We start from the raw sequence: 26,675 nt of genomic DNA, 5'->3' as shown, positions 1-26,675 counted from the left end.
TAAATGGGACAGTATAACACAATGCCTGGCAGAGTGGTAGCTATTATTGTTGCTGTTGTTATTATTTTTTCCCGTTTCTCTGAACTCTGGGGCTAGTGGGAAGGTAAAGGACATTTTTTCTTTTCCCTATTAGGGAAAATTAATAATATTTTGGTTTTTACCCTCTAACTACACAGGTTTATTATAGAAAAATAAAAAATATAGATAAGCAAAAATAAAAAAATAGAAAACACCGATATCCCTACCACTCGTAGATATGCCTTATATTTCTTTTCAGATCTTTTAATTTGTGTGAGCATGTCTGTCTCTATGTATGTGTGTCTATTTACAAAAAGGAATTGTTCTACAATACTATGTTGTAGCCTACTTTTTTGTTCTTAACAAAGTAGTATAAACTCTTTTACCTATGTCAACACTCATCTCCCACATTATTTGTGTTGTTGTTGTTAGGTGCTGTCGGGTCGGTTCCAACTCGTAGCGAACCTATGTGCAACAGAATGAAACATGGCTTGTCCTGCACCATCCTCACAATTGTTGCTGTGGTTGAGCCCATTGTTACAGCCATTGTGTCAGTCTGTCTCATTGAGGGTCTTCCTCAATTTGCTGACCCTCCACAAAGCATGATGTCCTCCAGGGACTGGTCCCTTCTGATAACATGTTCAAAGTTTGTGAGACAAAGCCTTGTCCTCGCTTCTAAGGAGCATTCTGGCTGTACTTCTTCCAAGATAGACTTGTTTGTTCCTCTGGCACTCCATGGTATATTCAATATTCTTGGCCAACACCATAATTCCAATGCATCACTGCTTCTTTGGTCTTCATTATTCTTTGTCCAGCTTTTGCATGCATATGAGGCAAATTGAAAATACCATGGCTTGGGTCAGGTGTACCTTAGTCCTCAAAATGACATCTTTGCTTTTCAACACTTTAAAGAGGTATTTTGCAGAAGATTTGCCCAGTGCAATGCGTCGTTTGATCTCTTAACTGCTGCTTCCATGGGCAATGATTGTGGAAATCCTTGACAACTCCAATATTGGTCCAGTTGTGAGGATTTTCGATTTCTTTATGTAGAGGTGTAATCCATATTGAAGGCTGTAGTCTTTGATCTTCATCAGTAAGTACTTCAAGTCCTCTTCACTTTCAGCAAGACACTATTTGTACTATAGTTTATTTGACCAGCTCCCTGTGGTTGAATATTTAGATTATTTTCAAGTTTTTGGAATTATGACCAGCTCCATGAGTCTGGCCTGGAGCTCGGCCCTACTAATACCCTGATCGTCTGATTTGCTTTACAGTCCTATCCAAGAGGAAGATGATCAGAAGCGTCTTTTGGTTACTGTGTGGAACAGGGCAAGTGACTCAAGGTAAGCAGAGTTGCTGAGCTGGAGTGGAGATCTTGCTCTGAGCTAGTGGGAAGCAGCCAGATAATTAGCATACAGCATTGGCTCCGTTAGTGCTTGTTGGTTGCGTGAGTGATAGTGGGGACACTAAATTGCCACCTGCAAGTCCCCACCACTCCAGGTGATGCCAAGGATTGTGTTATCAGTGAGCATTTGTTGAGCACTTGGTATCAACAAGGCACTATGGTGGGCACCGGGATGCCGGTGGCTTCTGTTTGGCAACGGGGAGATTCTGAAGGGTGGATTCTGCTCTCAGCATGTCTATTGCTCAGTTAGAGACACCAGGCGCTGCTTGGAGAGAAATTATAGTAACACCATGCACCCACTAAGTTCCATAGGACTATGAACTCCATGAACATAGGCCTGTTTATCTCTTAGTCGCCACTGTATCCAGTGCGTAGCACATAGGTGTTTAGTAAGTATTGGTTGAATGAATAAAGAAATGAAATGAGTAATGAGGATAATAAGTGTGGCAAAGGGAGAGTTCATTGTGGGATGAGGTGATCAAGGAAGGCTTCATGGAAAATGTGGGATTTTGAACTTGGGGCAGAGATTAAGAATAAGACAAAGAAAGAAGGTTGGAAAAGGCATTCCAGGCAGGCGCACAGCATGGGCAAAGGCAAGGAGGCAGGAATATGCGTAGGAGGCAGGTGGGCTTAGGGTGCCACGAGGAGGCCAGTTTGGGTGCGCAGAATTTTTGTGAAGAAAAATCCGAACAGGCTTATCTTCCAGGCTTCCCAGGACACAGTACAGCAGATGCTGTCATTGGTAATTGTAGTTGATCCAGAGCAGGGGAGGTGCACTGAGAAGGTGAGGTGAGAACTGGCTCCTGAGGAATGGGGTGGGAGCAATTGACCGACTGCTTGGGACACAAAGAGACAAAGCCTTGCAGGGCCATTTCTCATGCTGTGTCCTGTTGTGAGTAGCAGGGGTTTGTTCTGCCAGTGCAGCCCAAATCCGGGAGACCCTGTGGCCAGTAACATTTGTCTAGCCATCACAGGACCAAGTGGTGATTGAAAAAGGGTCCAGGTGATGACAATCAACTCAACTCACCAGCTCAGATCCAGAAAATAATTTTGGGTTGAATGTTTTTTAGTGCCCTAGATTTTATTAGCTGGGCCCTGCTGGCGCAGTGCTTAAGGGCTCAGTTGGTAACCAAAAGGTCAGCAGTTCGAATCCACCAGCTGCTCCTTGGAAACCCTATGGGGCAGTTCTATTCCGTACTATAGGGTTGCTATGAGTCGAAATTGACTTGACGGCAATGAGTTTGGTTTTGGTTTGGTAGTATGCTTTTTTAAGGTTGGTCCTATTCAACCTTCAAAATGAATGATTTGTCTTTTAATAGAACATCTACTTTTTATCATAAAATGATGCTTAGGTACTATAGACCATATTCATTCATTCGTTCAACTGCTATTTCCTGGGTACCAATGTGGCAGCATCGTTCTAGGTGTTGGGGACACAGCAGGTCATCAGACACTATCCTGCTCTCAAGAGGCTCACAATAGAGACTTGGGGGTGTGGGTGATGAGCATGCGGTTAACAAGAACAGCAGTCATTTACTGGGTGCTTACCATGAGCCAGGGGTTAATGGTACATTATCTCATTTAATTCTTGTTGTTGTTAGGTGCTGTCCAGTCGATTCCAACTCATAGTGACCCTATGTACAACTGAACAAAACATTGCCCGGTCCTGCACCATCTGCACAGTCGTTGCTATGTTTGAGCCCGTTGTTGCAGCCACTGTGTCAGTCCTTCTTGTTGAAGATCTTCCTCTTTTTCAATGACCCTCTACTTTACCAAGCATGATGTTCTTCTCCAGGGACTGGTCCCTCCTGATAACATGTAAAGTACGTGAGACAAAGTGTTACCATCCTCACTTCTAAGGAGCCTTCTGGCTGTACTTCTTCCAAGACAGATTTGTTTGTTTTTCCAGCAGTCCATGGTATGTTCAATATTCTTTGCCAACACCATAATTCAAATGCATCAGTTCTTACTTGGTCTTCCTTATTCTTTGTCCAGCTTTCTCATGCATATGAGGCAATTGAAAAAATACCATGGCTTGAGTCAGGCACACCTTAGTCCTCAAAGTGACATCTTTGCTTTTTAACATTTTAAAGAGAACTTTTGCAGCAAATTTGCCCAATGCAATATGTCATTTGATTTTTTGACTGCTGCTTCCGTGGGCCTTGATTGTGGATCCAAGTAAAATGAAATCCTTGGCAACTTCAATCTTTTCTCCGTTTATCATGATGTTGCTTATTGGTCCAGTTGTGAGGATTTTTGTTTTCTTTATGTTGAAGTGTAATTCATACTGAAGGCTGTGGTCTTTGATTGTCATCAGTAAGTGCTTCAAATCCTCTTCACTTTCAGCAAGCAAGGTTACATCATCTGCATATTGAAGGTTGTTAGTCTTCCTCCAAACCTGATGCTGCATTCATCTTTATATAGTCCAGTTTCTCCGATTATTTGCTCAGCATACACATTGAATAAGTATGGTGAAAGGATACAACCCTGACACATACCTTTCCTTATTTTAAACCATGTAGCATCCACTTGTTCTGTTCAAACAACTACCTCTTTGTCTATGTACAGGTTCCCCATGAGCACAATTAAGTGTTCTGGAATTCCCATTCTTCGCACTGTCATCCATAATTTGTTACAATCCACAGAGTCGAATGCCTTTGCATAGTCAATAAAACACAGGTAAACATCTTTCTGGTGTTCTCTGCTTTCAGCCAAGATCCATCTGACATCAGTAATGACATCCCTTGTTCCACGTCCTCTTCTGAATCCAGCTTGAATTTCTGGCAGTTCCCTGTTGAGGTACTGCTGCAATCATTTTTGAATTGTCTTCAGCATAATTTTACTTGCATGTGATATTAATGATATTGTTAGATAATTTCCACATTCCATTGGATCACCGTTCTTTGGAATGGGCACCTATATGGTTGGTTGGCCAGGTAGCTAGCTGTCTTCCAAATTTCTTGGCATAGACAAGTGAATGCTTCCAGTATTGCATCCATTTGTTGGAACATCTCATTGGTATTTTGTCAATTCCTGGAGCCCTTGTTTTTCACCAATGTCTTCAGTGCAGCTTGGACTTCTTCCTTCATTACCATTGGTTCTTGATCATATGCTACCTCCTGAAATGGTTGAATGTTGACCAATTCTGTTTGGTACAGTGACTCTGTGTATTCCTCCCATCTTCTTTTGATGCTCTTTGTTGTTCAATATTTTGCCCATAGAATCCTTCAAAATTGCAACTCAAGGCTTGAATTTTTTCTTCAGTTCTTTCAGCTTGAGAATGCCAAGCGTGTTCTTCCCTTTTGGTTTTCTAACTCCAGATCTTTGCAGATTTCATTATAATTTAGTTCTCAGAACATCTAATATGAGTATGTTTTTATCCTAAGTTTTCAGAAGAGGAAACAGAAGCTGAGAAAGGTTAGTAACTCGTCCAAGGTCATATGGCCAGTGAACAGTAAAGCCGGAATAGGAACCAGGCAGCTGGACCCCAGAGTCCTCACTCTCAACACTCTACTACCTCCTGGGCACACAAGCAAAAGAACAGAAGAAAACACTAGTAGAGTGTACAAGGCTGAGCAGGGCAGGGGTCCAGTGGGGGAAGAATCTGCAAGCTCATTGGTGTTGCTGGAAGGTCAAGTACAAAGTAGGGACTCGCTAGAGATAAGGTGAAGAGGTTGCCATAAACCAAATCAGATGGTTCTGTAGGTTCTGTTAGGAGCTTGGGTTTTCTTCTCACATCCAGTGGTTCTTGATCCTGGCTGAGCAGGTGGGATGCAGGTGCCCAGATGTTACCTCAGACTGATTAAATCAGAATCTTCCTGGGTGGGACCTAGGAATCTGCATTTAAGCAAGTTCTCAGGATGATCCTCCTGCAGCCAGTTTGGTATTTAGAAATCTGTCTGGCAATAGGGAGATGGTGAAGGGTTTTCAGCAGGGGAATGACAAGTCCAGATGTGCATTCTAGAGCTATCATTTTGATAGGTCTTTAAAACGTGGAGTTCAGTTGGGGAGGAATTAGGAGATTCTTGCCTTGATCTATGTGAGAGATGATTTGGATAGAAGGGGGGAAACAGATCGAGGACATATTTGGGAGATTAAACCAGTAGTGCTGTGAGAGCTGTGGGAGAAATCAAGGATAATTCCTGGGTGGACGGTGGTATCCCTAGAGAAGAGAACTGGAGGGGAAGGTGAATTCAACTTTGGATACAGTGAGATGGAGGAGACTGGAGAACAGCCAGGTGAGAGTGGTGCAGGAGGAGGTTGCCTTTACTGACCTGGATCTCAGGGGAGGAAGCGTTCTGTGCTGGTGATAGCAATGTGGCAGCCATCACCGCGATGGCAGTGGTTGAAATTCTGAGCAGGCGAGATCACCCATCCAGTGTCAAGGACCAAGGGCAGATCCTGTCTTTAAAGGTATGGGCAAAGGAAGAGAAAGCCCTGGAAGAGACAGGAGTGTCAGAGAGGCAGAAGGACATCCCAGCAAGGGCATTGGGTGGAGGCAAGGATTGGAGCAGGTGCTGGAGACAGACACCCAACTGTGGGAGGAGCCGCTCTCTCCACTGTGTTCTGCCTCCTGGAGACTGGAGCCAGCGGGCAGAGAGCTGCTGGAGAAAAAGCCAGTGATGCAGTTCACATTTTTTGGAAAAGCAAGGGAGGCCGGGGAAAGTGAGTCAGCGTGACAGAGGCAGTGTCTCCACTTGTTGCCTATTTTGGGAAAGTGCGATTCCTTATTAAACAAAACAGTTAAACTCGTGGTCACAGTCCCAACCCGAAGCTCAGAGGCACAAGGCAGGCTCAGATAGGCTCCCTTTGGGAACAGATGGTCCTGCCGATGCTGTCAACACCACTGAGGCGGCTCAGGTGGGGGCTGGGGAGGTAGCATTGATCCACTTCTGAATGAGAAGGCCTCTGAGCTGGAGGAGGCAGCAGAGGGATTGCAGGGAACTTCTACCCCGCTGAACACTCTCAAATCAAATTGCGCTTCTCTAAGGGAGGACATTCAACTTATCAACATGAAAGATGGTTACGGAAGGAAGGAAACAAGCATTTATTGAACTCTTCTCTGTGCCAAGCACTTTTAAGTACATTATCTCATTTAATCCTCATAACAGCCCTGAAAGTGAGGAATTATTATAGTCCCTCTCTGGAAGGAAGAGGACACTGAGGCTTACAGAGGCGAAGGAACTTGCCTGGGTTTATAGAATGACAGCTCGTATTTATTAGCATTAACGATGTGGACATTAATCTAAGCACATTCCAAGCATTCTCATTTAATCCTCACAGTACCACATGGGGTAGGTGTTATTATTGTCTCTCTTTCACAGCGGAGGAAACAGCTGAGGAAACAGAGGCACAGAGTGGTTAAGTAACTTGTCCAAGGTAACACAGCCAGGATGTAGTAGAAACAAGATGAGAATCCAGGCAGTCTGGCACCAAGTCCATGTACTTGTAACGAGGTTACAGCACACTTGACCATTTCCACAGGAGATCGGTGACCCCAAAGCCATATTCTTTCTGTCAGTACACTTTTTCCTCGGGCCTCGGCTACTTCTCATAGCTTTTGTAGTGTAGTTTTAAATAAATCATTGGCTGAATGTGTAGTGGTCACACTCTGAAACCAGTAGTAGATAAAACAGAAGCATCTGTTTCACAAATTGTCAGGATCTTTCAAGTGATGGCTGTAAATTTTTATTAGAGAAACAAGATGATCTACAGAGAAGCCCTGGAGAAGGGCCAGATGATTTTAACTCATCATGATGCTCACAGAGGGAGCTGAGGAGAACCAGACCTAGAGAAGTAGGTTTGGCTTAGCTGTGACTTGCTGTGAGGCCGAGCTAAGTCCTTTTCTTTGTCTGTAAAATGCAGTGATCTCTGAGGGTTCTTTTAGCATCGAGGTTCTGTAAGTTACAAAAGTGAGCTTTTTTTTTATGTTTAAAAAATATTATAAATATTTTCAAGCATATGCAAGAGTAGAAAGTCTCATGTAATAAAACTCCATACACCCATAGTCTGGCTTCATCAATTATCGGTGTATGGCTAATCTCTTTCATCTATGTTCCCACCCAATTCCCCGCTCTGATGGATTTTAAGGCAAATCCTCTGTGTACATCTCTAAAAGATGACTTTAAAATAGTATAACCACAGTGCCATTATCACATGTAGAATATTAACAGTAGTTCCTTAATATCATTGAATATGGAACCAAGCTGTTTAAAGGTTCTGTTTGATGATATGGTAAAAGCCAAACGGAAGCTATCAATCACAGTGTTTTCAGAATTTATGCCAGAAAACAATCTTGGAGAGAATCGTAATGTTATCTACCAAGTTCAACAAAAATGTATATAATTGAAGAATATATTCTTTTATGCTAGTAGTAACAAAAGTTATGGGGGGGCAGTCTGCTTACCACGTGCCAATGTCCTGGTCGATTTAAGTACACTCTCTTGTTTAATTTATTTCATAAACAAGACCTCACTACCAAGTACAATGGCCTGATGCTAGAAATCTTGTGACCAAGGTGGGTACCAAGCCTAAGGAAAATAATGAATGGAAAATACATGTTCATTTTAGGCCTTCAAATTAAAAATAAATCCATTAAATGGCATAACCCTATAACAGCAATAGTTTACCAAAAACCAAACCTGTTGCTATCGAGTCGACCCTATAGGACAGAGGAGAACTGCCCCATAGGGTTTCCAAGGAGTGGCTGGTAGATTCGAACTGCCAGCCTTTTGGTTAGCAGCCTGAGCTCTTAACCACTGGGTCACCAGGACTCCAGATGTAGTTTAAGTCCCCCTAATACCTGTTGCCGATGAGTCAATTCCTACTCATAGTGACCCTATAGGACAGAGTAGAACTGCCCCATAAAGTTTCCAAGGCTGTAATTTTTACAGAAGTAGATTGCCATATATTTCTCTTGCAGAGTGGCTGGTAGGTTTGAACCACCAACCTTTCATTTTGCAGCCGAGCACTTTAACCACTGTGCCACCAGTGCTCCTTAAGGCCCGCTAGAGAGAGAATTAAAGTGCATTTCCAAAAGGTGATGCATTTTCATCTTGCAATATGTCTCCCACCCTGTGCTCAAAAGTAAATTGAACCCATGTGTGCTCCATGAAGTCTTACCTCTGATCACTTGTAGTAGCTGTTCCCTCTGCTTTAAATTCTTCCTCTCACTGTGTCTGGCTCAACTCGTTACACCTTCTTTGAGCCCTAAACTACCTCTTGTCTCTTCGAGCTTCCAGCATTTGTTGCCTGCACCATTCATCTGTCAATCTCACCCTGTCTTGTGACATCCGCTGTATTGCTGTCTTGAACTGCTATTTAAATCCCTGTGTGTTTGTCTTGTTTCCTTGGCACGGCAGCGGCTTCTTGCCCAGTGGCTGCCAGTCATAGGCCTGATGGATTCATCCATTCGTCAAGCCTGTACTGAGTGTACCATGCCCTGAGCTCAGGGCTTGACATTCAGAAGTAGCTAGGGCTTGTTGCCTGAGCCTTTGGACCTAGCAAAATTTCAGGCAAATTTCAGGGTGAGTGCTAGTTTCCACGTTTAAGAACTGACCCTATGCCATATACTCAGGTTGCATGTAAAAGAAGTCTCTTCCTCCAAAGAGTTTTCAAAAGCCTACTTATGAAGTAGCTAATTGAAGAATGCTTAGAGAGGTTTCTGCTTATGGACATTAATTGTGACAATTTACTCTGCCTGAGTTATCACGCAATCATTGGAGGCCCCTTAGCAGGAAGCAAAGCTCAGGGAGACTATTAACCACTTAGCATTCTCTAAGCAGCAGGGAAGGAACCCTGGTGGTGTAGTGGTTAAGCACTTGGCTGCTAACTGAAAGTTGGTGGTTTGAACCCACCAGCTGCTCCTCAGAAGAAAGACGGGTCATTCTGCTTCCGTAAGGATTACAGCCTTGGAAACCCTATGGTTCTACCCTGTCCTCTACGGTCTCTATGAGTCGGAAATTGACTTGATGGGAGTGGGTTTTTCTGGGTGACTTTTTTTGTGTTAGGACTTTTGTTTGGAACCTTCTAAGAACTGCTGCTGCTTTTTTTTTTATGTTTTATTTATTTTCTTGTTGTGGAGAATATACACAGCAAAACATATACCAATTCAACAGTTTCTGTTTGTACAGTTTAGTGACATTGATTACATTCTTTGAACTGTGCAACCCTTCTCACCCTCCTTTTCTGAGTTGTTCCTCCTTCATTAACATCAACTCTCTGCCCTCTAAGGTTCCTATTTAATCCATCTAATTGCTGTCATCAATTTGATCCCATATAGACAGTTCTTGAAAGAGCATAATGCTCAAGGCAGACATTTTTTTACTAGCTAAGCTAAACTATTGCTCAGTTTTAAGATGACTTTGGGGGATATTTTTGGTTTAAGGTTTGAAGATTATCTAGATTATCTCAGGGCAATAGTTTCAGGGGTTCATCCACACTCCATGGCTTCAGAAAGTCTAGAGTCCATGAGAATTCGAAATTCTATTCTGAATTTTTCCCCTCTTGATCAGGATTCTTCTATGGAATCTTTGATCAAAATGTTCAGTAATGGTAGCCAGGCACCATTTAGTTCTGGTCTCATGACAAAGGAGACAGTTGTTCATGGAGGCAATTAGCCACACATTCCATATCCTCCTCCTAATCCTGACTCCTTCTTCCTCTGTTGTTCCAGGTGAATAGAGATCAATTGTTGTGCTTTGGATGGCTGCTTGCAAGCTTTTAAGATCCCAGGCACTATGCAACAAACTAGGAGGTAGAACAGAAGCACTAAACACATTGTTAGGCCAATTTACTGGGATGTCTCAGGAAACCATGATCCTAAACCTCCACACCAAGGAACCAAATCCCATGAGGTGTTTTGTTGTACATAAGCAGCCTCAGTAACTACTCTTTTTTTTTTTTTTTGTCATTGTTGTATGACTTACTGATAGCAATTACAATAATCAGCTGTGCAAACCTATCCTTAATCAATGTGATTTTTCCCATCACCATTAACTCCCCTTTCCTCCTTCCTCCTGCCCCTGGTAACCACTAATAAACTTTGGTCTCTGTAATTTGCCTTTTCTTGTCTTTTTACGTAAGTGAAGTCATACAATATTTGTCCTTTTGTGATTTAGCTTATTTCGCTCAGCATAATGTCTTCCAGCTCCATCCATACTGTAGCATGTATCAAGACTTCATTTCTCCTCCTGGCTGAGCAGTATTTCATTGTATGTATGTACCACATTTTGTTTATCCATTCATCTGTTGATGGGCGTTTAGGTTGTTTCCATCTTTTGGCTATTGTGAATAGTGCTGCAATGAACATTGGTGTACAAGTCTCTATTTGAGTCTCTACTTTCAAGTCTGTTGGGTATATACCTAGGAGTGGAATTGTTGGGTCATATGGTAGCTCTATTTTTAGTATTTTGAGGAACTGTCACACTGTTTTCCACTGTACTATTTTGCATTCCCACCAGCAATGATTAAGGGTTCCCATTTCCCCACATCCTCACCAACATTTGTTATTTTCCCTTTTTTTTTTTTTTTTTTGATTAGTGCCAGTAATGTCCAAGTGAAATGTTATCACATTGTGGTTTTAATTTGCATCTCTCTGATGGTTAATGACGCTGAGCATTTTTTCATGTGTTTGTTGGCCATTTGAATGTCCTCTTTGGTGAAATGTGTATTCAAGTCCTTTGTCCATTTCATAATTGGGTGACACAAAGCTTCTTGAGCCTGAGGTCTCATAAATTTTCTCCTCAACTGAACATAACCACTGATGGGGGAGCTGAAATTCCCTGTGGAGACCAGCTCTTCAGATCTACCAGAACAGTTAAAAGCTGGGAGGTCAGTCTGAGCTTCTGTGATTGGTGGAGAGCGTGCCACACAAAGGCGTAGGGTGCTTGGGAGGGGAACCAACACTAAGCCTCAGTTTTTCCCTCTGTAAAATGGAGATGATAACTCCTCTCTGGCTGATCTCACAACACTGAAAGGATCAAATAAGCTGATGCAAGTAAAAGTGGTGTGTATACTCCAGTGCATCAGGCAAACCTGATGCTGTGCTTGATAACTGGCCTCCAATATAGCCCAGTGAGAAGGTGCTGACTCAGGCCTCTGTTGTTCTTCCAGACATAGCAGACTTATTGGCTGCATGAGCTTTGGGGTGAAGTCCCTCCTGACTCCGGACAAGGTAAGTCCTAGGGAAACTTCTGGCAGGATCATCCCACTGGGATAGGTAGGAGCCTTTCTCTGGAAGCCCTTGGGCAGAGCCTCTGTCTGTGAGATGGTGCCTCACGGAGACAGGTGCCAAGCAGCCTGAATAACCACACTGGGTGTGTCACCTGACTGACTGAGGAGGGCTTGGGTCCCTTTCTTGGTTTGTTCTTATCTGAGAGCAGTTGTCAGGTGGTCCAAAGTCCTCCCAGAAGGCTCTGGGTCTGGTGTCTGCCAGTAAGTACACTGGCAGGTTCCTCAGGGTTCAGAGCACTTCTGGGCCTGCCCTGGAGGAGAAGGGCCAAGTGCTTCTTATGGTCTGCTCCAGGGGTCCCTTGATGTCATCTACCAGGTCTCATGTTTCTAGGTCTAGCACAGGCTCAGGGATGGCAGAAGCAGCACCATCCTCTACCAAGCTTTCCCTCAGGCTGGATGAGGCTCTGTGGGATCTAAAGAATACTCCCTTTGGGTGGCAAGTCCCTTATCCATCTCCACTTTGCACTGCCCCCCACAAATGGGAGGATTTTGAGCAGGGGGGGGACGCTCTCCTTTTGCATACCCTGGACGTGTTCTAGTGGCCTGCTGCATGGAGCTGCCAGGTGGCCCTGCTACCCACCTTTGTCTCCTGGTGGTGAAGTCTGGGGGGAAGGTGACTGAGGACCCTCTACCTCTGTGTGGGTCCCAGTTATCTTCTCTTAGCTGCAGCCTCAGCTTCACATTCCCCTGGGAAGAAAATGTTCCCCCATGGGGACTGCTCAGGAGCTTCAGGGTGTCTACTTTCTTGTCTCCCTTCTATTCTTTTAACAAACATTTATCGGGCTCCTATGGTATACCAGGCCTAGTGCTAGGCACATCAAGGAGCCTGTGCACAGCCTAGTGGGGGAGGCAGACATACAAAAAGGTGGTTGTCCCCCAGGGATAAGAGGCTGTGGGAATTTGGCACAGGGGAGGACCAGCTCTGCCTGGAGCATCAGGGAGGGCTTCCTGGAGGTGCAGGTATGGGAGTCTTCAGGGCAGAGGCTGGAGTATCTGTCTCTACAGAGATGCCACTCTCCAGGGAAGGTCTTCAGCTGCTGCTCTTTATGGGGCTTGGTGGCTGACTGACCTGTGTCTTTTGCCTCCTCTGTCTGAGCACATCACCCCTTCTCTCATGACAGGAGATCAGTGGCTGGTACTACCTTCTCGGGGAGGACCTGGGCCAGACCAAGCACCTGAAGGTGGCAAGGCGGCGGCTGCAGCCCCTGAGAGGTGCATACACACTGCCTTCAGCTTCTGCCTGCACATTCTTCCCTCTCCAAGCGCCCCCTACCCCTTCCTGGGTAGTAACATCAGTCCCTGTGTTTTGTGGCACTTGTCACCCCAGGCTGTGATCAGGCTGCAGAGTCCAGGGACGACCCCTCACGAGCAGTTTGAAGAATGCAGGCTGCAAGAAGCCTCTCACCCATGACACCTTTATTTATCTCCTAGGACTCTCCTAGGGAGGGTTATGGGCCCGACTCCACAAGGTTCAGCTCCCTCCACCCCTCACTGATGGAGGACTGGACTCAGAAGCTTCTGTAATGGCCCCATCCCAGGCTCCGTGACCTCAGGGATTCCCTCTGGGTGGCCTTGCATCATGGGGCAAACTCTGCATCAGAGATCCAGTTCTTGCCTGTACCTACCTATGGACAGGGTGTTTTAGATCCTGTCATGAGTCCTAAGGCTCAGGACTTGGATTTTGCTCCCTCTTCGGTTTTATCTTTCTGCTCATAGCCCTGGCTCCAGAGCCCCTGCCTGGGCAGAGCCTTGGGCATCCTCACACCCTGGAGGCCAGAAGTGGCCTGGGCAGTCACATGGGCCTGTGACTCCATCCCTGTCCTCTGGGTGGCCTGTGGAATGGTCCCTTCATGTCAGCAGAAGCTTTCTGACTCTGCTCTGTCACCTTCCAGACCCGCTGCTGAGAATGCCAGGAGGTGGGGACACAGAGAATGGAGACAAACTCCAGGTATGTGGGGACAACCCTGGACGGGGCTGACAGTACCCTTTATTTATTGTCCCTTGCTCCTATCAGTACCTTGGCCCAGGATACCCCTAAGCAGGACAGCACTTGGTATCTGAGACTGAGGTTCATTTGGTGCCTAGAAACTCAGCCAGTCACGAGTGCTGAAGGGAGTGTTTCTTGACTTTCCTCAGGCGTGCAATAGTAAGTGAGTGCTTGCCTTGGGTTGTTCAGGTCAGGGCAGGGGTAGGGAGAGAGCCGGCCCTATCTGGGGCTGGAGGAGCCTGGACCTTACTGACCGCCAGCCTCTAGAAGCCGAGCCCTCCCCTTCACATAGGCTCCCTGCTTCCCCTGGCACTGTGGCTGGTCCACCCCCTCAGGTTAAGCCCTCCCTTACGTCAGGGAGCAGCCACGATTCTGAGCCTGAGACCATTAGGGATTTCTCCAAAATTCACTCCGTCCCCTTGCAGGGCATGGCTGGTGATCCATGGTTTTCTCTAACAACTAAGAGAGAGAAAAACAAACTCTCAGTGATTAAGTATCCACCCTGTGCCGAGCGCTATTATTTTTTTATTGAATCCTCACCACCACCTCTGAGATGGCACTTATTTCCCCATTTACAGATGAGAGGGTCATACTAGGTTCAGAGACATTAGGTCACTCTCCATGGCCACACAGCCTGCCGTGGTGGAAGCAGGACCTGAAGCAAGGTCTGTTGGACTCCCAAGTGCACTACATCATGCCACCTCCTGGGTGTGACCCAGTTGGGAAGATGACATTGGTATTTTCAATAATAATATCTTGCAATCTTACATATGGGTGTGTTATCATCCACAAAACATATTCCCTTTAATTTACTCAATTCGTTTATTCACTCACTCATTCATTCATTAAATATTTATTGGACACCTACACGGGCCAGGCCCTGTGCTGGGTACTGGGATGTAGCTGTGAACAAGTCCAAAATCCCAGCCTTCATAGAGCTCATAGCTTAGAGCTGTGCTGTCCAATGTGGTAGCCACTGGCCACCCATGGCTACTGAGCATTTGAAATGTGGCTAATAGGGCTATGGAAGTGATTTTTAATTTAATTTTATTTCATTGAAATTTACCTTGCCACATGTGACTAGTGACTACCTTACTGAATGTGCAGTATTAGAGTAACTTGCCAGGTCTGTGGCTTTGTTATCCCAGTGAGAGGTTAAAAGCTTTCCTTTTGCCTCAGGGGTGTTGCTACAAAGACATCTCTCTCTCTGTTCTGGCTGAGCACAGCAAGGACAGTGACCAGGGAGTCTCCTGGGTGATTTGTGGGGGTTACATGGACATCAACATGGCAGGTTTCTAGCTGCCTTTGGAAATTCCTGTTTCATGCTGGATTCTGCACACAGGCCCTAGGCTACTGGGACATTGTGTTGAGGTGCACTTGCCTTCCTAGTTTTTCACACTCAGATGTCAGGAGGCTTGGCAAATCGGGGGGTGATTGTCAGAGGCTTGGCTGGGGCTGGAGAAGAGGTCACCTTTCAACTCCCTCGTTGTGCAGATGGGGACATGGAGGTCCTGTCTGTGGTCACACAGCAACCAAAGTGGGGCTGGACCAGGGAACATTCTGGTATCAAGGATGCAAGCGGGTGGGCTCCAAAGGGGTGCAAGAGGGAAGGGGCCCACCATGTGATGCTCTCCCTAACGAGATCCTGGGACTGCAAGTCAGGAGACGAGGCCTGGGTTCTGGTCCCAGCAATGCCACTACCCTGCTGTGTGACCTGAACCTCTCCAGGCCTCAATTTCTTCATCTGTAAAATAAGGAGGCTGAGTCATCTGATGATTTGGAAATCCTTTTTAGATTTGACATTATAGGCTGCATACCATCATATTCTCAAGGCAGCCCAGTTATATGAAGGAGGAAACTGACTTTTAAGTTGCTTCTGAGGCAGGCAGGTCCTGTGTCTGCAAATGCTTGGTGTTGCTTGTCTTGAGATGGGATGTCTGTAGGTGCAACCCCCATGGCAGCCGTGGATTCTTTAGGCTGGGTTAGCCTCCCACATTTGCTACTGGGGACCCTGGGACTGGCAGGAGGAGGTGGCGTTGTTATAGAGTGGGTGTGTTTTCTGCCTGGGTTCTCATCCAGCGAGGGGTGTTTGTGAGAACATTGGAAGCACAAAGTGGCCCACGGCCGGAGAATGCAGCCAGAACAAAGGCGCCCTCTCCCCGCCGGGGCCTGGGGAATACTAACTAGTTGACAGGAATTTTAATATAAAACTCTCCCTCTTCCTTGTCATTCTGAGGTTTCAGGAAGCCTTCGGGCTTATCGTGCAGAGGCACACAGCGCAGACAGGGCTTGGGGAGGTGAGAGGTGATTTCCTGCCATTCTTCTGTGGGGCGGGCTTCCCAGGGCGGTCATGCCAGGCTGACGGGGCGCAGTACGGGCTCCCGCTGCTGGGGGAGAGCTGGGTTTTCATGGGGCGGGAGCCAAGACAGGACCTGCAGCCATGAACCGCTTCAATGGGCTCTGCAAGGTGTGCTCGGAGCGCCGTTACCGCCAGGTGGGTGCTTGGTCCCTTGGGGGGTCGTGGGTGGGGCCCAATGAGCAGGACCGCTATCCACACACGGCTGTCCGTAACTGCCCCCCCATCCCTGTAGGGTCATTCTGATCTAGTAGGAGAGTAGAGGCAGGAGTTGGACCCAGGGTTCAGCCTGCTACCACTGCCCCTCTCCAGGGGGAGACGAGACCCACTGACTGGGTGTGGTCCTGGGAGAGGTTATCTTGCTGATATTCTCTTCATTTTTATTTGGGGGGATGTGGGTTTAAAAAGACATCCCTAGCCTGAGATTGGAAATGTCTTGGTTGCTGAGCACCTGGGTGTTTCTGGAGGGGGTCTGGTATATTTGCTAACCTGGTCCCCTACTTCTGATGGGATGGCATTGTCTGCCTGCTCTGTATTCTCTGTGTGTGTGATGTGTAAGTGTTTTTGTATGTGTTGGTGGGTGCTTGCATGTGAGACACAGTGTTTCTCTGTATATGTGTGCATACATGATTTCCCTCCTCTGTAGCCCTGGTGCCTTGAAGTGGCTCAGGATTCCTTTGGCTTTGGAGCCCAACTTCCCTAAGAGAGTTTGGCCTCTCAGCCTCCAGGCTTGGAGTGTGGAGCAGAGTGGGATGGGGAGTGATGACCCAGTTAGCCCCCCAGCCCCTTCTGGAACTGTAATGGAGTATTTTTTTCTTATGAAAAAAGGATGGTGTCAGGGAGGTAAAGGCAAGGGATGTCCAGTTTTGGGAATGTCCAAGCTGGAAGGGATCTCAGAAATGGTTCTGATTTTTAAAATATGGAAAAATCCTTCTGCTTGTTTTAGTGACCAGATGGTAATCTGGGTCCTTGACTCCTTCCGACGCGCAGTACTTAGGTCACAGAGAGATGCCCAGAGAGGCCTCCTGCACCCCAGCACGCACCTGCTATGGGGCCTCAGTGTTCTCCCTCCAGCCCTCCCCAGCTCTCAGGTCCTGCTGTGCACACCCCACTCTGCTCCCCCCGCCCCAGGCCAGAGCAACCCCTGGGACATCAGCAACTGGGCAGAGCGGTGAGGCAGAGAGAACACTGGATGAGCAGTCTAGAAGTCCCTGGTCACTTCAGGACTCTGGGCCAGAAGGCCAGGGCATGGTTGGGTGTTAGAGTGGGGGCAGGTGTGAGTGCGGTCTGGACCTAGGGATCTGGGACCCAGAGCTCAAGACGGATCCTGGGTTAGGAACCAGTGCCATGTGGAGAACACCAGCTTTTTGTCAGACCTGGGCTCAAATCTAGCCCTGCCCCTCCTTAGCTGTGACTCCTGAGAAAGTCACTTTACCTCTCTGAGCCTCAATTTCCTTGTCAGGAAAATAGAGATAATAATATCCAGTGAAGATGCTGTGAGAGTAAATGAGCTAATGTGTATGAAGTGCCTGGCTCAGTGTTCGGTATGTACATCTAGGAAGGGTCCAATAAATGGTGGCAGTTGGGATTGAAGTCTAAGCACGACAAAGGATCAGAGACCACGCAGGAGAGCAGAAATGGTAGCGCAGTGAGACCTAGGAGCAGTGACAGTTCCTGCCAGAACCACCCCCAGGAAGGGCAGCCTCTGTCAGGAGCAACGAGGTTCCAGACTCGGGTCAGGGCTGCTCCCCTCACCTCCTGAACCGGAGGGCTGAGACCTGGGGGCTGCCACTTTCTCACTTTGGGCCTCAGTTTCCTTCTCTGTAAAATGGGCATACTAAAACTAGCCCTGCAGTCCTCTCAGGGTCAAAGTGACGATCAGGAACTTTGGACAGAGTCCTCTTAATGTGGTTAGTGCTCACAATGGACAGAGTGTAATTTTGCTTCCTTCACCGAGTCACACTCCCTCACAGAGCCAGGAGATGAGCTTGCTCCCTGACACCCTCTCTTCTTCCCTCCTCCCACCCCCCAGCTGGGCTGGACTGCCATCTAGGCTGGCTCTTCTGAAGCTGGTGCTCAGGAGGGAAGTGGGGACTCCAGTCCACAGTCCCGCCTGAACGAGAGGGCCAGGGTGTGGGCAGGGGAGGCTGTTTTGCTGGAACACACTCCTCTCCAGACTCAACTCTGGGGCCAGTGCCCAAAATGTTAGCACTGAGCCCGGGGGTGCTGGGACCCGTTTTCCACAGCTGGCACCCCAGGCAGGAAGGGTTGTAGTCTCTTGGTGGGTTAGGACTAGAAAAGTGCTAGAAAGGCTTTGGAATCCCAGCTTCTGCTTGGGTGGAGGGGTGGTAGTGAGGCCCCGTAAAAATTCCTGCCTAGTCCCACGGAGTGGACCAGGCTCCTGACATCTTCCTGTCATTGGCCCTCAGCTGGGCCTGACAACTAGTAGTTGCTCCTCTCCTCCAGCTTTCCGCACTCACTCCAAGGTTTGTTTTTCTTTCTTTCTTTCCATTTTTTTTCCTCTTCCTGTCTTAGCTGCGTGTTTTCCCAGAATTCTTATGGGAACAGGGTATTTTCCTGCCCCCTCCCCCTTCCCCTTGTCTGTCAGATTTCCTGTTTTACAAACTTGCTTTGAATCCAGGCCCAGGGCTGGTGGGAAGCAGAGCCTCAGGGGCCCCGGCAGCTTCCAAGAGCCTTGGTCATCCTGGGCCCCCTCTCCCTCCTCTTCCTCATGCCTGAGCTTTGGGACAGCCTGCAGGTGAATGTTGGGCACACAGCCTTGAAGGGACAACCCCTAAGGGAAGACATACAAGTCTCCCCACAAGGCCTGCCCTTGACTTTCTCCAGGACTGCTGAGCTGGCTTCTTCCTCAACCTGCCTGGGACACCCTCCCTCATGCCTCATCAGGCCCTCTCCAGGTCCCACTTCTTTTAGGTGGTCCCTTAGACCCCCTTTTCTGACTTTTCCTGCCCTTAGTTCTGCAGCTCTTATTCAAATGTTCCAAGTGACCTTGAATTACTCTTTGGGTGGGCAGGGGCTGGACCTTCTGCACCCCCACCCAAAGCCTAATAGGGGGCAGCTGCAGAGGGGGGAGTGTGCAGCAAGAATTAACTAACCTGAGCCAGCAGACCTCACTGTACCTCAACAGTTTCCTTCTGCTGATGGGACCCTGCTGACTGTCCTCACTCACTTAGCCTTGCTGAATCCCTACTGTGCGCCAAGCGTGGAGTCCAAAGTCAAAGCACTTAAAAAAAAAGTTATTTTATTTACGTTTTAAATTTTTGGTGAAGGTATACATAGTAAAACATGCATCATTTCAATTTCTACATGTACAATTCAGTGACACTGGTTCCATTCTTCAGATTGTGTTACCTCTCTCAATATCCTTTTCCGAATTGTTTCACCATCATCAGCACAAATTCACTGCCTCCTGAGCTTCTCATCAAACCTTTTAAGTTGTTGTCAATTTGATCTCATATAGGTAATTCTTTAAAAGAACACAATACTCAAGGTGAGCATTCTTTTCTAATTAAGCTAAACTACTGTTTGGTTTAAAGACGACTTCAGGGGGTATTTTTGGTTTAAGGTGTCCCTAGAGATTTTGGATTTCATAAGAATTTGAAGTTCTGTTCCACATTTTTCCCCCTTTTGATCAGGATTCGTCTATCGAAACTAAAGTCAAAGCACTTTTGTCTCTATTCCCAAGACAGTCCTCACACTGTGTTCTAGTGTCCTGCTTTGCTTTGGAGAGGTCTGTGCATGCTTGTGCCCCTCTGGGAGTCAGAGATCAAGGCTTCATGTCTCTGTTCATCTGCAAACCTGGCATTTAGTAAAGTCCCCATAAATGTGTGCTGCATTGAAAAGAACATCCAGATGGCAGGGCCCTTTCATGGAACTTCTGAAAGTAGGGGTTACAGACCTCCTATGCACATGGGCCTGAGCAGGCACAGTAGGTCAATGGCTAGTTCAGGTTCAGTGGGAGGACTATCTGTGCCCCCTCACCTGGGAGCCTTGAAAGCCCTCACTGAATGCCTGTGATGCTTGAGATGAGCTGCCTGGAGAACCCAGCACTCTTTCCCTGACCCTTGGCCTGAGATTGTGAATGCACGTCTCTGTCTTCCAGCCTTGTGCTCTGAGAGGGCAGCAACCAGACCTGCTTCATCTATGGGCTCTAGCCCTCAGCACAGGGTCAGCACTGGGCCGATGCTCCCTGAGCCTCTGGGGAAGGAGGAGGGGACTGATGCAGGCAGTGGGTCATAGGTGAGGTGGAGAAGTGCAGGTCCACTGGGCTCCTTTCAAAAGGGCTGGGCTGCATGTTTGCCAGGTCCGAGGAAGGCGAGGTTCACCTTCCCAAGGTTCCGTCCCAGGCCCTCCCCACATTGGCCTGGGATTCCCTCCCGAGCTCTCACCTTCCTGCTTGGCCCACACCCCAGTGCTCGAGTTGCCCGGGCTGAGATAGGGACAGCGAAAGGCCAGCCAGCGTACTTCTTGGCTCTAGTCCCTCAGAGAGGAGGATGGTTCTGGGATGGGGCCTGTGGACTCCCAACCTTGGAGGCACAGAGGCAGTGCAGCCTCGTGGCTTCTGGAAGTAACTGGGCAGGGCTGTGTCCTAGATCACCATCCCGAGGGGGAAGGACGGCTTTGGCTTCACCATCTGCTGCGACTCTCCGGTCCGAGTCCAGGCCGTGGATTCAGGTGAGTGAGGGACTTGGGCGATGCCCAGCCCCCTTCGCCCGCCCCGCACCTCGGCTTTGCAAACAGAGGTTAGAACTGAACACGGAGCCCCAAACTGGAGCAGTGTCCTGGTTTTTCAAAATGAAAAGAATAATATTTTTAAATGACCAGAGATAAAACTGAGGTTTATGAAAATATACCCACTCTCTTTTTTTATCAAAATGAAAATAAGTTTTTATATTTTGGCTCCTAGTCATTTTGAACAGGAACTAAACCTATATTTTCAGTAATGATTGCATGGGAAAATGAGAGTCTTTTATGAACTCTGTTTGGAATTGGTATTTTATTCTATTCCAAACAGGTTTAGCGCTTAAAATAATTATTCCCCCCTACTTTTCACAAATAAAAGACTTCTCTTAATCACAGAATGGGCATCTTAAGGGCAGAAGCCAGGGCTCGGTATCTGGGTGTCCCCAGAGCCTGCATGGGCCTGGGCATGAAGTTGGTGCTCAGTGAACAGTGCTGAAGGAATGAAGGATGTGTGTGAGCCTGGCAACAGGGAAGGGCTTCTGGTGGTGTAGGAGGTAGGAAGGGGCTTGGGTGGAAGGTGGCCAGCAGGGAGGTAAGCCAGCCCTAGGGCGAGACGGCAGGGAGGCAGTGAAGGCAAAGGCCCTGAGAGCCAGCAGGTCTAGCCCCTCACTTCACAGATGAAGAAATGAGAGGGGCAGTCCTTGCCTAAGGTCACCATGGAGGCAAAGGACTCAAGTGCTTTTGGGGGTCTTGGGCTTCAGGAGCCTCTGAGTGGCTTTTCTCTGTTCCGGCAGGGGGCCCGGCAGAGCAGGCAGGGCTGCAGCAGCTGGATACGGTGCTGCAACTGAACCAGAGGCCCGTGGAGCACTGGAAATGCGTGGAGCTGGCACACGAGATCCGGTGACGGGGCAGCGGGTGGTCTTGGGCCTCAGGCTGACGGTGCACCCCCCCACCCAGCCCTGGACACCCCACTCTGCCCTGCCTTTCCCTCCTTTGCCCAGCTGTGAGCTATTCCCTTTGCTCCCCGGGGAATTGGCTTCTTGGCCTGAAAATGGAAGGTTCAGGCTTAGAGCAATTTTGGCTCCCAGAGCAAAAGGGGCAGAGGCTCTCAAGCAGGTCCTGTGCTCATGACATGGCTCCATGAGGTCCCTTTCTAGTTTGGCTAATTACTTGTGCTGCTTAAGAGCTAGGCTGAAAGATGTGTAGATGTTACAAATGTTTAAGTGGCACAATTTAAGCATTAAATAGTTATTTTTTAAGATGTTTGGGTTCCCTAAATTTTGATGCCCTGAGTCCCTGGATGGTGCAAACGGTTTGCACTTGTCCACTAACCTAAAGGTTGGCGGTTCAAACCTACCCAGCAGCACTGTGGAAGATAAGTCTGGCAGTCTGCTTCTGTAAAGATTACAGCGAAGAAAACCCTATGGAGCAGTTTTACTCTGTAACACATGGGGTCACCATGAGTCAGAATCAACTCGACAGCAACAGGTCTTTTTTTTTGGGGGGGAATAGTAAAGCCCTAGTGACCCCTTTCTGGGTTGGCCTCTAGAATGACTAGATGTGGGGTTGGACAGAGGTGGCTTGCACGCCCCTACTTGCTCGTATTTCACCCGTGGTAGACATCATTAGTTGAGTATGGCACTCTCTCCTGGTGCATCGTCCTGGCCTTGGCCTCAAGGTCCTTCTCAGCCACTGTCAGTTGATTAGAGTTGACCTAAGATCCTTTTGCTGTCTCTGCTTTAGATGACCTCTTCCATCCCTTCCTGCCCTGACATTGGGGGCTTCTCCCCTGCCTCTGCTTCCCCTCCCCTACTCTTTTTCTCTGCCCCTGCAGGCCCCCACCCTGGCTGACTTTGGTCTCCCCTAGACTCAACTTCTCTGTGTGCGCCTCCTCCCCCACCTCCAGGAGCTGCCCTGGCGAGATCATCCTGCTTGTGTGGCGCATGGTCCCCCAGGTCAAGCCGGGGCCAGATGGCGGGGTGCTGCGGCGGGCCTCCTGCAAGTCAGCACATGACCTCCAGTCACCCCCCAACAAGCGGGAGAAGAACTGCACGCACGGGGCCCAGGCCCGGCCCGAGCAACGCCACAGCTGCCACTTGGTGTGTGACAGCTCTGATGGGCTGCTGCTTGGCGGCTGGGAGCGCTACACTGAGGTGGCCAAGCGTGGGAGCCAGCACACCCTGCCTGCCCTGTCCCGTGCCACTGCCCCAACGGACCCCAACTACATCATCCTGGCCCCGCTGAATCCTGGGAGCCAGGTATGGACAGCTGGTTTGTGGAAGGTGAGGGGTATTGGGTCCCCGTGGAAGCCCAGGAAGATTTGAAGATTCAAAATTGTGTTGACAGGAGCCTGCAAGGGGCTGGGGGTGTTAAGCCAGGAGGTGAGGAAACCCAGGTGGGGTATGTATTAGCTCTGGCTTCTGCAGGGCTGTCCTGGGCAGATAGAACAGATGGGTTGATGTGGCCTGAGGGCACAGATCCAGGATCACTGGGGGATGTCACAGGGTGGAAAGTTTCAACTCAACCGAAGGAAGAGCTTTCAAACAGCCCGCTTTTCTGCAGTGGAATGGGCCGCCTTGCAAGGCAGTGAGCTCCTTGTCATTGGAGGTGTGAAAGCAGACACTGGATGATTACATGTAGGGATGATGTCTTGTGTTCCCCAAAACATGAGTCCCATGAGATACTCTGGGGAAAAAGTGTCCTGAGATCAAAATAGATTTGAGAAATAGTCCATATTCTCTGCCTCTCCAATGCACAGTAGCCTATTCAAGGCTCTGAGGGGATCCTCAGTAAAGAAGGATCCAGCATTTCTCAAACTTCCCTGACAGTGGCGCCCTTTATGGCATGGTGGTTTTTGTCCCACAGTACCAGTGTTCCATGGAATGCCCTTTGGAACAGCTGCTGCAAAGGATGTTGGGGAACTGGTCAAAGTGTTAGACCTAATGACAGCTCAAGCCTCTTTCAAGCTGAACATCCTGAGATTCTATGTTCTCTCCAAGCTCCTTCCCTCAGCTGGTTAGCTGGATTGCTGTTTTTCACGTGTACCCTCAACTGCTCCACTCCCTATCCCCCAGGCCTTTCTCGGCCTGGTGTCCAGCAACCTGTTTGGCTGTCCTGCCGCATTCCTGGGGCTGAAATTGTTCTCCTGTCTTTCCGTTGCAGCTGCTGAGGCCTGTGTACCAGGAGGACACCATCCCCGAAGGTGAGTCTGTCCTCTGCTGCCGTGCAATTCGAGTCCCGGATAAATGGTGGAGACCAGCCGGGCACCCGGCCCAGCCTCCTCCTCTGATTTCAGAGGCCTTTCCAACAGAGTCAGGATCTTGTAGCATATTGACACAGACTCTGTCCTCTTGGTACCTTTTCTTCCTTACTGAGCCAGTATCTTTTTTTCCTTGGAGCCTGAACTAAGAAGGAAGAGAGGTAATCTTCCTGGAGCAGTCTAAGAGACAAGGTCTTCAAGACTTGTTCATTCAATTGAGATTCATCCAGTTTTACCAGGCAGCCAGTGTATGTTTAGTTCTATAGGGAATGTGTCTGGCCTGCCCAGGAAGGAGGCATAGCATTTGGAGCTGGAAAGTCTCAAGTTTGAGTTCTAGCTATATAACTTTGAGCAAGTCACATCCACTTGCTTAGCTTCAGTTTCTTTATCTACAAAATGAGGCCAGTAATTCCTTCCTCAGAGAGTTGTTAGGAGGATTAGATTAGATAATGGTTGTGGGTAGTAGCCTGTCTACTGTGAGATGCTCCACAGAGGGTGGTTGTCTTTGAAGTGCACAGGTGTCTCTGCTGTTGGAATTGATTCTTCTTTATCCTTCAAATCCCAGCCAAGGGTAGAAGCTGGGCTTAAAAGCAATTCCTTCTCCCACGAAGCCTGAGATATCAGTCTTCATGCCAGAGCTGGTGGCCATTCTTTTAAATCCCCCATGTGCCTGCTTGGAGCCCTGGTGGCACAGTGGTTAAGAGCTTGGCTGCTAACCGAAAGTTCAGCAGTTTGAATCAACTGGCTGCTCCTTGGAAACTGTATGGGGCAGTTCTATTCTGTCCTATAGGGTCGCTATGAGTTGAAATCAACTCAACGGCAACGGTTTATGTGCCTGCTGGAGACCTCTGACTCAGCAGTCCGGATGGTATCTGGAAAGTTGAAACCAGCCTTACCAGGTGCCCGTGATGCCCATTTTGGGTGTGCTTGAGCCCTTCCTCTGGTGCCTTCAGAATGCCCTTTGACCTCCTTCTTTGACCGTGGCCTCGTCCCAGCCACTTCCAGACATTTCCTTGCCGTCTCCCTCCATCAATAGCGTGAAGATGCTGCTGCTTATAGTGAGTACTTGGAAGAGTGCCTGTGCTGTTTTGGATGAAGAGGGCACCCATCAGGTTCACGGTCATGACAGAAGGCACCCTCTTCCTTTCTAATCTGGGGGCATTTGCGCAGTTGGGCCTGATCTCTTGGAAATGAATCTGTGTTCCTTCTTGGGAGAAAACTGATAATAATTCAACAGTGAGCTTTGAAGTTTTTAGTTAGCACGTTAGGTTAGAGTGGAGATGCCACTGCTAAATAGTGACTTCATTACAGGCAGAGCCAGGGCCTGGCTTGTTTCTGGGTGTCCAGTGCCCGACGCAGGATAATGGTTGCAAATAGTAGCCTGTCTACTGTGACTTGGTTGAATGAATGACTGAAGGAGAATGACTGGTTGCCTCCATGGGTTTGAAGACTGGTCACGGAGTCAGAGAGCTCATTTCTGTCCCTCCACCTGGAGGGTGTGTCACCTGCAGTGGGTGAGTGGACACAGGCTCGGTGCTCTGGGATTGAGTCCCTCTCGGCCTCAGAGAAGCCTCTGTGTCTCCCTGGTGTCCTCCCAACCTGTATTCATGTATTGATTCCCCTCTGAGAGTACAGTACTTAGAGAACCAAGAAGGGCACAGCCATCTAAGCCATGGGGAAAGGGACAAGTAAGGAAATGATGATGGTTTTAGTAACAGTGGTAACTTTTTGAATGCATTGTATTAAGATCTTGACTCTACCTCATTTATTCTTCATAATAATAATCTTTTTGGTATCTAAGGACATCTTTGCTCTTTACCAGGGATCAAGTCTTCCAAGCTCCCAGTCTTGGGGATCAGAGAAGGAGTGGCATTTAGGACGCAAAGCTTCCCCTAAACACACTGGAGGTTCTCCAGAGGCTAATGAGGCTGTCAGCAGGGCTGCCAACATCTTGGTCCCCCTCCTCTGGCTGGGCTGCCTGGCTTCCTTTCAGGAGGGAGGGTTGTGCTATCCTGAGTTGAATAGGGTTTGGTGCCCTACCGGGGCCTGGGGCTGCCTGCCTGCTGATGGTGGGCATGTTCCCCGGGGCCACTAGTGCCCTCAGCATTGTCCCCTGCCCTGTAAAGGCAGCTGGGCTTCAGATTCACCACCGCCTGCCAAGGCTCTCCTCGAAAGTCTTGAGCAAAGCTGTGCAATTACTGTGTTTGGTCAGTGAAGCAGGTGTTTGAGAAAAAGGGGTGATCTAGCGGTTTGGACGAGAAGTAGTAAGGGGTAGTAGGTGGGAAATGAACAAATTTGTCTCCACAGAGCTCAGTAGCCAGGTTGTAACGTGGACTGTTTTTAAAACAGATACTTCAAAAATCAGTTTTGGAGAGCCATGCCCATTTGCCACACTTTGTCCAGGCAGTATGGAGATGGGGCACAAGGGCATGACTTCCATCCAGGTTGGGTCAATCCCTCCTTGTACCATTTACTGCTCAAATGACCTTGGCAAGTCACCCAATCACTCCAGGCCTCAGTTGCCTTATCTATAAAATGAGGGCAAGCAGATCTTTCCTTCCTGAAGGCAGAGATATTTGTCAGGTGATTTATGACTCTCTATGCCCAAGATTCTATGCCAGCCCTGTGCATCTGGGCAGAGAAGGGAAGAAATGGATTCTTTGACTCAGTCTGAGACTGAGGGGCACAAGGCCCCGATTTTGGCATCTACAAA

The 26,675-nt window shown here is 48.1% G+C and overlaps 1 protein-coding gene across 3 annotated transcripts in view; it reads left to right on the top strand.

Annotated features, from left to right (window-relative positions):
• The first annotated feature begins 15,932 nt into the window (after window positions 1-15,932).
• RGS3 (regulator of G protein signaling 3) overlaps window positions 15,933-26,675 on the top strand; it is a 96,701-nt gene continuing 85,958 nt past the window's right edge. For all 3 annotated transcript variants that reach the window (XM_004372139.1, XM_004372137.1, XM_023727364.1), the window contains exons 1-5: window positions 15,933-16,137; window positions 20,613-20,694; window positions 21,498-21,603; window positions 22,610-22,961; window positions 23,866-23,905. In XM_004372139.1, the coding sequence (XP_004372196.1) occupies window positions 16,084-16,137; window positions 20,613-20,694; window positions 21,498-21,603; window positions 22,610-22,961; window positions 23,866-23,905 (634 nt within the window). In that variant the 5' untranslated portion in view covers window positions 15,933-16,083. The remainder of the gene's footprint in view (window positions 16,138-20,612; window positions 20,695-21,497; window positions 21,604-22,609; window positions 22,962-23,865; window positions 23,906-26,675) is intronic.

This window comes from Trichechus manatus, unplaced genomic scaffold (genome assembly GCF_000243295.1).
Source record: "Trichechus manatus latirostris isolate Lorelei unplaced genomic scaffold, TriManLat1.0 scaffold00016, whole genome shotgun sequence".
NCBI lineage: Eukaryota > Metazoa > Chordata > Mammalia > Sirenia > Trichechidae > Trichechus > Trichechus manatus.
The sequence above is the reverse complement of the archived record's forward strand: the minus strand, read 5'-3'. Positions and strand labels throughout refer to the sequence as shown.